The sequence below is a fragment of the Haliotis rufescens genome, unplaced genomic scaffold (genome assembly GCF_023055435.1).
Source record: "Haliotis rufescens isolate VD_foot unplaced genomic scaffold, xgHalRufe1.0.p SCAF_9, whole genome shotgun sequence".
Lineage (NCBI taxonomy): Eukaryota > Metazoa > Mollusca > Gastropoda > Lepetellida > Haliotidae > Haliotis > Haliotis rufescens.
In genome coordinates, this window is record NW_025964383.1 from 21,812,478 (window position 1) to 21,825,810 (window position 13,333).

At 41.7% G+C, this 13,333-nt stretch overlaps 1 protein-coding gene across 1 annotated transcript; it reads left to right on the forward strand.

The window, feature by feature from the left end:
- Positions 1-482: 482 nt before the first annotated feature.
- LOC124144756 (serine/threonine-protein phosphatase 6 regulatory ankyrin repeat subunit B-like) lies at positions 483-12,844 on the forward strand. Its single transcript, XM_046514301.2, has 2 exons — positions 483-2,169; positions 10,818-12,844. Exons 1-2 carry the CDS (start codon positions 483-485, stop codon positions 12,842-12,844), a joined length of 3,714 nt encoding a protein of 1,237 aa, XP_046370257.2.
- Positions 12,845-13,333: the final 489 nt, after the last annotated feature.

The window sequence follows — 13,333 nt, forward strand, 5'->3', positions numbered from 1 at the left end:
AAGCCGTTTTTAGCAATAGTCCTGCAATATCACGGCGGGGGTTACCAGAAGTGGGCTTCACATATTGCACCCATGTGGGGAATCGAACCCGGGCCTGTGGAGGGGACATGCCATCGCATGTGTCTGCACACCCGCCTGATAGAAACCTGACATTTTATAGATTAGCTAAATATATTCCAAACTTAGCAGTTTACATGATATCGACAATAACTCTGTCGCTTTTATTTTCAGACATTAAATGTAGCTAAATATATCCAACATGTGATAGGCAGCATTGCATAATTATGTTGTTATATTATACGATGTTTTTATGTCTTAATGTCGTGATAACTCCACTCACTTACTCACTCACTCACTCCGACCGACAGTCAGACCGTCAGACCGTCAGACCAAACAACCCACTCACTCCCTGTTGTCTTACAGCAAAAGAAAAGAAGCCGCACCTCCTGACACGGGCTAACAGCCAACTTATCAGTGCCAGTATGGATGGAGACCTGTCCCGAGTCCAATGCCTCTTGTCTGAGGGCCTGGCAAACATCAACGCTACAGGGCTACACAGGAGGACATCATTGATGTTTGCAGCAGAGAAAGCACACAAAGATGTGTTCGACTTACTTGTGAGGGAAGGCGCTGATCTGCTCCCCGTGGATGATGACGACAACACGATTCTTCCCCTGGCCTGTGAAGGAGGAAACATAGATATAGTGCAGTATCTCCTCACACAGAACGTGACGGACATCAACAGTGCAAACCAAGACAAGCAAACGCCAGCAATGAAAGCAGCATTCAAGGGACACGAGGACATGTTTGGCCTACTTGTGAGGAAAGGGGCTGATCTGTCACTTACGGATTTAAACTGTTCCAGCATATTACACCTAGCCTGCACAGGAGGAAATATCGAGATAGTTAACTATCTCCTAACAGAGGCACTTGTGGACATAAACAGTACAGACGAAAACAACTACACACCAGCAATAATTGCAGCCACCGCTGGACATAGAAACGTCTTTGACTTACTCGTGGTGAAAGGAGCTGACCTGACCATATTGGATGCTGACGATAACAGTGTTCTTCACGCCGCCAGTCGAGGAGGCAATATCGAAATAGTAAGGAATGTTCTCACGCTGAATATTGTGAACATAAACGCCAGAGACATTGGAGGAATGACACCAGTGTTAGTGGCAGCATTAAATGGACATGATGAAGTGTTTGACCTGCTTGTTGAGAAAGAAGCTGATCTGTTAATTGTGGCCAATGACGGTGACACCATCCTTCATGAGGCTTGTAGAGGAGGAAATGTCCAAATAGTGAAGTACGTTCTCAATCAGAACATTGTGGATGTCAACAGTAAAGGATACAATAGATTGACACCAGCAATGAAAGCAGCCGTTGGGGGACACAAGGCTGTGTTCTATTTACTTCTGGAGAAAAGACCTGATCTGTCCCCAACTGATGACCATGATAACAACCTTCTCCACATGGCATGCGAAGGGGGAAATGTGGAGTTAGTTAAGTATGTCCTCGCGCTGAACAGTGTGGATATTAACAGCAGAACAGAGGATGGGAGAACGCCAGCAATGATAGCAGCCTCCATGGGACACAAAGACATGTTAAAGCTGCTTGTGAATGAAGGAGCTGATCTGTCCCTCGTTAATAGTCATGGTAAAGACGTTCTTCATATTTCCTTATCGTGTGAAAATATGGAGGTAGTGAAATATATCCTAACACAAGACGTTGTCAACATCAACGGTGCAGACAAGTATGGAATGACACCAGTGTTACTGGCAGCAGCAAATGGATGCATAGACATGTTTGATTTAGTGGTTAGTAAAGGAGCTGATCTTTCAAGAAGATATGTTGCAGGTAAAAGCATTCTTCAGTGTGCCTGTTCAGGAGGAAATGTGGACATAGTGGAGTATGTCCTGGCACAGGACAACATGTTACAGGACATCAACAGAATAGGTTTGGACGGCTGGACACCAGTGATGTTTGCAGCATTCCAGGGTAACAAAGAAGTGTTCGATTTACTTGTGAAGAAAGGTGCTGATCTGGCACAAATAAATAACGATGGCAACACTATTCTTCATCTGGCTTGTACGAAAAATTGGAAGATAGTCAAATTCCTCCTTTCTCGCAACATTGTGGACATCAACAGAAGAGGAAGAAATGGTAGGACGCCATTGATGATGACAGCACTTTCTGGTAGTAAGACTGGATTTGAGTTGCTCATGAGGAAAGGAGCTAACCCATCACTAGTAGATAAACACGGCAACAACCTACTTCATCTTGCATGTATGAGAACACATGTTGACATTGTGAAATATATCGTTGTAAATGCGATTGTAGATCTAACCCTCAGAAATAAGAACGGATTAAATGCAACAATGGTAGCAAAGGAACAAGACAATGAAGTAGCGTATAATTTTTTACTGTCTCAAACCTCTATTTAGAGGCTAAACTATTTGATAGTGAGAAGTAAAGAAGTAAACTTCATTTATCCCAAAGAGAATGTGGCTGTGAACCGGGAGAGCTCCCTTGGCTCCTCCATACAAACGAACGTGTGTGTCTTGAAGCGACGACTGTACAACATGTATCATAATGAAGCCCTTACCCTTCCCTTTGGAATATTAAATGGTCCCCGACGTGTTACGTGGCAAATGTTGTTAATAAGCAAGGTAAATAAAAGCTGTAAACAAGGTTGGTCGATTGCAACAATCTCTGTGTTTCTAAGGCGCCGCAAGTCCATTCCTTCAAATCTATGATCGTGGGTTCGAATCCAACATTCGCGCTGGGGTCTCCCCGTCATCCGTGACCGAAGTGGTAAACCACAAAGATATGCATCACTTGGATCTTTCATCCAACATGAAGCTGACACGCCATGATGTGACTGAAATACTGTTCAAAGTGGCGTTACAATTCCTCTCACTCATTCACTATAGTGTCATCCTATACTATATTTCATATGACACACGCCCTGATTAGAAAGTGCAGTCATGTGTATCAGGTATCGGGTTTGCGGGGGATTTGAGAAAAGGGTTCCAACGGCTGTTTATGTTTCGTTTCCGCAGCATCATTCATAAATCCAGTATTTCTCCTTGAACGTTTTATAATATACATACAGAGATTATTTGATATTTCTTTCCAGAGAAAAACATTGAATTTAGGTTCAAATGAGGGTTGGGATAGTTTCCGGAGCATAATTCAGAAACGGTTTATCTTTCCTCATGAAGCGAAAAATAGGCAAGTGTTGAACCGGTGGCTTTTGCTGTTCAGGAATGAGAGATTTATTTATATTATTGTTTTTCCAATTCAAAAAGTTGGACATGGGTTCAGAAATTGGGTTCGTTTCTGGTGTGTAGAATATTATTTTGTGAAACTAAATTATATCATCTTAATCAAATTTAGTAATATTGAAACAGAAAAACCAAAGCATTGCCAATGTAAGAGTTTATTGTGAAACGTACTCAGCTACTAGGTACTTTGAGATTGCTTGACATTTGGCGCTACTCTCTTCCATACTGTCACGATATCCTTACCTTATAACCAGCAACATCCTCACATTATGAGTGAGTGAGTAACTATGATTTTACGCTGCTTTTAGCAATATTCCAGCAATATCACGGCGGGGGACACCATAAATGTGCTTCACACATTGTACCTATGTCGGGAATCGAATCCGGGTCTTCGGCGTGACGAGCGAACGCTTTAAACACTAGGCTACCCGACCGCCCCTACAACATTATGACCTCACAATAGTCATGTGGAGTTTAGAATATAATGTCTCAAGGGTCGTCTCATGAAGGGTCTCTAAGCTGGTCTCCATTAAAGGTTGTATTGCTGCTTTGAGCGTTCAGCATTGAGGAAGAACCTACGGTTTGAGTATGTGCAGTTGAGATATACACATGGCTTGACGCCGCTGACTGGCACATTACTCCCTGTTTTCAATACTGGCATGTCTGCCCTGATGATTTAGGAAGTGGACCAGGCGGGACAATACATCTGTCATCACAGCTACAATGCACAGTTATTAACTCCCTGGTTACGATACTGACACGTGTATGTGTCTATGGAGATCACTCCACCTTTTCATCTAGGAACCCCTTTGGTCCATTAATGTATATGTATGTTGTATTTGCAGGGCACACTCGATCGCGTTAGTCGCCTCTTACGACAATTATAGTCGCCTTTTACGGTAAGCATGGGTTGCTGAAGACCTATTCTAACCCGGATCTTCAATGGTCTCTTGATTTTCAAAGGCTGTTCAGTCCGCTTTGCCTTGTGATTGTATATCCCTGATTGTATACATCGTCCAATTGTATATAGGTCTTCAGCAACCCATGCTTGCCCTAAAAGGCGACTATGCTTGTCGTAAGAGGCAGCTAACGGGATAGGCTCGCTGACTTGGTTGATGCATGTCATCGATCCCAATTGCGTGGATCGATGCTCATGATGTCAATCACTGGATATGTAACGTGATATTGCTGAATACCATTTTGGTTGAGAAAATTATTCACGAGCCTGGCACAATCGGGTCTAGAATTACTATCTTGAAGAATCCCTGAGGAGCCCTGTGGAACACAGACATTCCATCCCAAACCATCACTGTACCGCCGCCAAAATGATAACGCTATCTGACGTTGACGTCAGCAAATACGTCAGCAAATCTCTCTCCAAACTGTGAGCAGAGTCTGCCATCGTTGAATTGTAAAGCAAACCTAGATTCATCCCTGAAGATTATCCGCCCCCACTGACGACTCGCCCTGTCTCTGTGACGTGTGCACCTGGCCCTACTGCACCCCTATGACGTTGGAGAAGCAGTGGTCGAACTGCTTGCTGCTGAGATCGAATAGTTTGGGCTCGCAAACGATTCCGTGTGGCCTGGTCCGATACCCGAATACCAGTTGCATGTCGCAGTTCATCGCTCAGATGTCTAGCTGTGACGGGGCATTGACGTAATGCCATGTGTAGGATATATCGGTTATCGCGCTGTGATATTGATCTTGGCCCACCAGACGAGGACGATTCTGACTGAAATTGGTGGCTTGGAATCGCTGCCATAGTCTACCAATCACACTTTGGCTACATCCAATTCTCTGGTCCAAAGTCCTCTGTGAATAACTATCCTGCAGCCGCGCAATGGCTCTTCCTTTATCAACATTGCTCAGTTGACCTTTTCATGACCATGATGAACTTTCAAGTGATAACATCACGACCATGGTAGCGATTTGTATGTCCTAATTGTTCACAGTGAACACAGACTGCGGGTGCATTGACAAAACAAACGCACAATGATCGGGCAACACTGCGTTCGGGCGATGCAAACAGTTTCGTTGAGCCATGTTTTTCAGGCTGAATTGGTGATTTGTCAAAAGATTCTCACAGTCGATGTGGTTGCATGTGAATACGATTTGCACACACTTCAAGCTTTAGGCCACATTAAACTCATTTCAACCGGTCTTGCGATTAGAAATTTGTAATTTGTCAAATTTACGATCGTTCAGGAATATACGTTTGACCCTTAACTTATTTTGAGTAGTATATATCAGGACGACTACTCTACCACTAAACCAGATTGCCCTGCTGCTCCGGTAGGCTATTTTCAGACGTGTTGAAATATGCCTCCATCCAACATTTACATATTTTATGTAAATACTCCTTTTACCTTATATTCATAGTATCATTTCATATTGATTCAACTGATATAAGCTGAGCAGTCCCGTTATCTTATCTTGTGTATATGTATATAAACTTGATCTGAACATATCTACAGTATAAGTGCATGGGTTTGAGGTCTACAAGCAAGACTTGTAGCATTTAAACAATACTACAGGAATTATACTCTGAACGGTATCATGTTTGCGTCTTTCAGAGTGGTAAAATATATTTTGCGATGATATATATCTATATATCTATCTTCAAACAATCTCAGCACTATCAGTCTGATGACCTTTGCTGACAGCAAATATGACACTCATAGGACGAGTTAGAGTTCACTTTATCTAAAGTATCCATTGCAAAGGCACAGAGCAGTAAATGTTAATCACAGGGCATTTGTAGATACAATATAAATATAAATATATGCTGCATTGAATATCATTATTAAGTTTCAAAATAAGGTTCATTTACAATTAAATTTACGATATAGATAAACTATAGTCTAAAAAATAAACCATAAGGCTGAGATGTTGATCCATGTTATGGGACAAACACCATTGCCCGTCGTGAAGACAACAAGCACTTGTTTCCTAAGAAGGTTTAAGGATCTGATACAATATAAAAACAACCAATCACTAAACAGTCCAGGATCATGTATCTGATTCTACCCTGTCTTATCGGGTTCTTCAGTGCCAGCAATGGACTAATGAAACATTCTCACATTAAGGAAGAAATGATAGAAAATAAGGCAGAAGAAATATTCGACAGCGTTGGCATCAAGTTGTGTCATGAAAAATGTACAACGAGAAGTTTATGCAGAAGCTTTGGCTACGATTCGGTTAACCTGATGTGTTATTTGTTGAGACTGCAGCTGGACCAGACAGTGAAATGTGGAAGATTTCTCTTAATACCAAAACCAAACACAAAAGTAAGTATTTAAAGGATTCTGTAATGTGACTTGCATGACAGGAATGTTGAAGAATGTTTCAACACGTTTTATAGCTAAAATGGATAGAAATATCATTAAACCACCTGCATGTTTTCAAGAATCAGCGGGCCACTGTAACTTGATAATGCCCTCATATTGCTTGATGACGGGCCATTATCACGCCCGTTGTTAGGTGACGTCATAGGGTAGGGATAAGTGACGTCATGTGGTTTGTTCTATCACATTTCCATATTTGTAAAAGTTGGTCAGTGACATTTTGGTTGATTGCAGTAAATGTTTCAAAACCGATATTGTTGTTTCTTATTATTTGATACAGAATTCCATCCATTTTAGCTATAATAACGGTAACGCTATTTTTCAGGGCATTATCATTTGCAGAAGCCCTCAGTCTTTTCAACTGCCCTCCTTCGTCGGGCACTTAATGGAAGACCTCAGGCTTCTGCAAATGATTATGCCCTGAAAAATCGCGTTACCCTTTTAATAACCAATTATCTGTCTTCAATGATCCAGCACGTTATTTATCTGTGTTCGATGATTCTGCAAGGTATTTATCTGTGTTCGATGATCCTGCATGGTATTTCATCTGTATTCGATGATCCAGCAAGGTATTTATCGGTGTTCGATGATCCTGCAAGGTATTTTAAAAGTTTCGATGATCCAGCAAGGTATCTATCTGTGTTCGATGATCCGGCAAGGTATTTTATAAGTGTTTGATGATCCAGCAAGGTATTTATCTGTGTTTGATGATCCTGCATGGTATTTCATCTGTATTCGATGATCCAGCAAGGTATTTATCGGTGTTCGATGATCCTGCAAGGTATTTTAAAAGTTTTGATGATCCAGCAAGGTATCTATCTGTGTTCGATGATCCGGCAAGGTATTTTAAAAGTGTTTGATGATCCAGCAAGGTATTTATCTGTGTTCTATCATCCGGCAAGGTATTTTAAAAGTGTTTGATGATCCAGCAAGGTATTATAAAAGTGTTCGATGATCCGGCTAGGTATGTATCTGTATTCGATGATCCAGCAAGGTAGTTTAAATGTATTCGATGATCATGCGAGGTATTTGTCTGTTTTAGATGATCCAGCAAGGTATTTTAAAAGTGTTCGACTATCCGGCAAGGTATTTATCTGTCTTCAATGATCCTGCAAGTTATTTATCTGTGTTCAATGATCCTGCAAGGTATTTATCTGTGTTCGATGATCCTGCATGATATTTCATCTGTATTCGATGATCCAGCCAGGTATTTATCGGTGTTCGATTATCCTGCAAGGTATTTTAAAAGTTTCGATGATCCAGCAAGGTATCTATCTGTGTTCGATGATCCGGCAAGGTATTTTAAAAGTGTTTGATGATCCAGCAAGGTATTTATCTGTGTTCGATCATCCGGCAAGTTTTTTAAAAGTGTTTGATGATCCAGCAAGGAATTATAAAAGTGTTCGATGATCCGGCTAGGTATGTATCTGTATTCGATGATCCAGCAAGGTAGTTTAAATGTATTCGATGATCATGCGAGGTATTTATCTGTTTTAGATGATCCAGCAAGGTATTTTAAACGTGTTCGACTATCCGGCAAGGTATTTATCTGTGTTCGATGATCTAGCAAGGTATTTATCTGTGTTGAATGATCTAGCGAGTAATTTATCTGTGTTCGACGATCCTGCAAGGTATTCATCTGTGTTCGATGATCCGGCAAGGTATCTATCTGTGTTCGATGATCTAGTCGGCCACGTGGCCTGGCTACAACGAGCCACCACACTGTGTGTTCCATGATCTGAGTACAACGACCCAGCAGTGCAATGATTACCTTGAACATTTAGATGATGTTCGCTATACAGACATTGTTTTGTGTGTGCAGGATACCTAGTCGTTGCTGTCGAGGAACCTAACCAGGCATTTTTGAAAAGAACAAATCCTTGAGTAAATGGTTTTGAGAGGTATTTTAGTATTTTAAGACACAGTGGATCCCATGTAGAAATATACATTTAAACATTTTTAATTTCCTGGTTCCCTCAATTCCATAAGACGGCACATTAATAAAGTGTCATAGATACTGCATTAAAGTGTTTTGTCAACCGTATGATTTAATATAAATATTCTGCAAGGAATAATTGGGGACATTTTTGTTCAAAATCCACCTTTTCTGATGATAAGTAGCATCCCAAAAACACCACACAAAAATAATCTACGCTGTGTACCCGATAGAACAGTTCCAGTCAAATGTCGGTATACCTGATGGACTTTCATTATTGTCACATTAATATTGTTTTCAAAGTACGTTTGATTTAGTCATACTGTATAATGGAGTTTGGTGAGTAATCTCTCAACTCCATAGTAAAGCCGAAGGATATCCTTTGAGGAAACAACTATTTCCCTTGTATTTCTCCTTGTTTGTTTCTGTTGCATTCGGTAGTTATAGTAGCATGAGGACAGATGTCATTTCAGAATAAACAATTCTTCCAAAACATCGAATGGCATCTCTTGCGAAAGTGTGGTGTTACCTGGAAGCAAACTAGCATTTCACACGTACCAGTCCAGTTTCATACTCTATATGTGCGTGCGTGCGTGCGTGCGTGCGTGCGGGCGGGCGTGTTGCAAAGACAATCGTGCATTTGCAGGAGAAATAATGAGTTATCTACCAAGTCAAAACAAGACCAATTATTTGCCATTTTTTCCAAATCACTTCTTTCTTTAGGTCCACACTGGAACCTATTCCCCAACATGCCAAGGTGTTAGATGCCTCGAGACCCGTACAGGGAAAGGTGTCTGTGTGGAAGGTAACTGCCGACATATTTTCTTCTAAACTGGTATCTAATCATTCATCCATCTTCAGTGCATGTCAGTCTTTTGGTCGGTTCCTGTTAACGTCTCCATTGAAACATGATGTTTAGTTAAACTACAGACTGTCATCTTTATCTAAACCCATTTAACCGACAATGTATAACTACATATTTTGTTTTTAGTTTAAAATATTTGTAAAACATATCTTTCGCAATAGCATGTATTGAATGGGTGAGTGAATATGGTTTTACACCGCTTTTAGCATTACTTTAGCAATAGCACAGCAGCAGGACACAAGAAAATTGGATTCATACATGACCATGTGGGGACTCGAACCCGGGTCTTAGGCGTGACGGGAGGAACGCTTTAAAAAAAAAGTCAACCATAAGGATCTCTATATATAAAACGGGGGCACGGGTGACCCAGTCGTCTAAGGCGCCGTGATTCGCTGTGCAGAGTTGCGTCCCTTGGGCATGCCAGAAACCTATGACTGTGTGTTCGAATCCTGATTCGCCACGATTATGTTTCTAGGTTTGTCAGCACCATACCCGTGCTCGTAGGTTTCACCGAAGTGGTAAACGTCTGAGACCTGCATCACTTCGGGCTTTCCTCCCACATTAAGCTGATACGCCGCGATATAACGGGAATACTGTTCAAAGCTGCGTTAAACCAAACTCACTCACTCACTATATTTAAAACGTCAACGCAACAGAATAACCTAACTCGATTGTTCTGCGAAACAGATTCCATTGGGCGTAAAAGGCAAAAGAAAGGTCCGCCTTTCCTGGTTTGGTGCTTTTATTGCAATGAATGTATAAGCCTTCAACGAGTTTCCTAAAAGCGTGAGTGAATGAGAGCGTACAACAGCCATCAGTTATGTAGGCATAGCATGAATAGAATAAAGTCCATGCATGTTTTTCTATTATATTATAAACGCCTGTCACCTATGAACAGTATTACACCTAGAATATCACAATTGTTTTATTCAGAGTGAGTGTGTATGGTTTTAAGCCGTTTTTATCAATAGTCCTGCAATATCACGGCTAGGGGTTACCAGAAGTGGGCTTCACATATTGCACCCATGTGGGGAATCGAACCCGGGCCTGTGAAGGGGACATGCCATCGCATGTGTCTGCACACCCGCCTGATAGAAACCTGACATTTTATAGATTAGCTAAATATATTCCAAACTTAGCAGTTTACATGATATCGACAATAACTCTGTCGCTTTTATTTTCAGACATTAAATGTAGCTAAATATATCCAACATGTGATAGGCAGCAATGCATAATTATGTTGTTATATTAAACGATGTTTTTATGTCTTAATGTCGTGATAACTCCACTCACTTACTCACTCACTCACTCACTCCGACCGACCGACCGTCAGACCGTCAGACCAAACAACCCACTCACTCCCTGTTGTCTTACAGCAAAAGAAAAGAAGCCGCACCTCCTGACACGGGCTAACAGCCAACTTATCAGTGCCAGTATGGATGGAGACCTGTCCCGAGTCCAATGCCTCTTGTCTGTGGGCCTGGCAAACATCAACGCTATAGAGCTAAACATGAAGACATCATTGATGTTTGCAGCAGAGAAAGCACACAAAGATGTGTTCGACTTACTTGTGAGGGAAGGCGCTGATCTGCTCCCCGTGGATGATGACGACAACTCGATTCTTCTCCTGGCCTGTGAAGGAGGAAACATAGATATAGTGCAGTATGTCCTCACACAGAACGTGACGGACATCAACAGTGCAAACCAAGACAAGCAAACGCCAGCAATGAAAGCAGCATTCAAGGGACACGAGGACATGTTTGGCCTACTTGTGAGGAAAGGGGCTGATCTGTCACTTACGGATTTAAACTGTTCCAGCATATTACACCTAGCCTGCACAGGAGGAAATATCGAGATAGTTAACTATCTCCTAACAGAGGCACTTGTGGACATAAACAGTACAGACGAAAACAACTACACACCAGCAATAATTGCAGCCACCGCTGGACATAGAAACGTCTTTGACTTACTCGTGGTGAAAGGAGCTGACCTGACCATATTGGGTGATGACGATAACAGTGTTCTTCACGCCGCCAGTCGAGGAGGCAATATCGAAATAGTAAGGAATGTTCTCACGCTGAATATTGTGAACATAAACACCAGAGACATTGGAGGAATGACACCAGTGTTCTTGGCAGCATTAAATGGACATGATGAAGTGTTTGACCTGCTTGTTGAGAAAGAAGCTGATCTGTTAATTGTGGCCAATGACGGTGACACCATCCTTCATGAGGCTTGTAGAGGAGGAAATGTCCAAATAGTGAAGTACGTTCTCAATCAGAACATTGTGGATGTCAACAGTAAAGGATATAATGGATTGACACCAGCAATGAAAGCAGCCGTTGGGGGACACAAGGCTGTGTTCTATTTACTTCTGGAGAAAAGACCTGATCTGTCCCCAACTAATGACGATGGCAACAACCTTCTCCACATGGCATGCGAAGGGGGAAATGTGGAGTTAGTTAAGTATGTCCTCGCGCTGAACAGTGTGGATATTAACAGCAGAACAGAGGATGGGAGAACGCCAGCAATGATAGCAGCCTCCAAGGGACACAAAGACATGTTGAAGCTGCTAGTGAATGAAGGAGCTGATCTGTCCCTCGTTAATAGTCATGGTAAAGACGTTCTTCATATTTCCTTATTGTGTGAAAATATGGAGATGGTGAAATATATCCTAACACAAGAGGTTGTCAACATCAACGGTGCACAAAAGGATGGAATGACACCAGTGCTACTGGCAGCAGAGAATGGATGCATAGACATGTTTGATTTAGTGGTTAGTAAAGGAGCTGATCTTTCAAGTAGATATGTTGCAGGTAAAAGCATTCTTCAGTCAGCCTGTTTAGGAGGAAATGTGGACATAGTGGAGTATGTCCTGGCACAGGACAACATGTTACAGGACATCAACAGAATAGGTTGGAACGGCTGGACACCAGTGATGTTTGCAGTATTCCAGGGTAACAAAGAAGTGTTCGATTTACTTGTGAAGAAAGGTGCTGATCTGGCACAAATAAATAACGATGGCAACACTATTCTTCATCTGGCTTGTACGCAAAATTGGAAGATAGTCAAATTCCTCCTTTCTCGCAACATTGTGGACATCAACAGAAGAGGAAGAAATGGTAGGACGCCATTGATGATGACAGCACTTTTGGGTAGTAAGACTGGATTTGAGTTGCTCACGAGGAAAGGATCTAACCCATCACTAGTAGATAAAGACGGCAACAACATACTTCATCTTGCATGTATGAGAACACATGTTGACATTGTGAAATACATCGTTGTAAATGCGATTGTAGATCTAACCCTCAGAAATAAGAACGGATTAAATGCAACAATGGTAGCAAAGAAAGAAGACAATGAAGTAGCGTATAATTTTTTACTGTCTCAAACCTCTATTTAGAGGCTAAACTATTTGATAGTGAGAAGTAAAGAAGTAAACTTCATCTATCCCCATGAGAATGTGGCTGTGAACCGGGAGAGCTCCCTTGGCTCCTCCATACAAACGAACGTGTGTGTCTTGAAGCGACGACTGTACAACATGTATCATAATGAAGCCCTTACCCTTCCCTTTGGAATATTAAATGGTCCCCGACGTGTTACGTGGCAAATGTTGTTAATAAGCAAGGTAAATAAAAGCTGTAAACAAGATTGGTCGATTGCAACAATCTCTGTGTTTCTAAGGCGCCGCAAGTCCATTCCTTCAAATCTATGATCGTGGGTTCGAATCCAACATTCGCGCTGGTGTCTCCCCGTCATCCGTGACCGAAGTGGTAAACCTCAAAGATATGCATCACTTGGATCTTTCATCCAACATGAAGCTGACACGCCATGATGTGACTGAAATACTGTTCAAAGTGGCGTTACAATTCCTATCACTCATTCACTATAG

Excerpts from the sequence above, each read along its gene's own strand:
- LOC124144756 (XM_046514301.2), top strand. The coding sequence starts at position 483 with ATGGATGGAGACCTGTCCCGAGTCCAATGCCTCTTGTCTGAGGGCCTG. Across the intron at positions 2,170-10,817 it reads CAACAGAAGAGGAAGAAATG|CAAAAGAAAAGAAGCCGCAC; the intron begins GTAGGACGCCAT and ends GTTGTCTTACAG.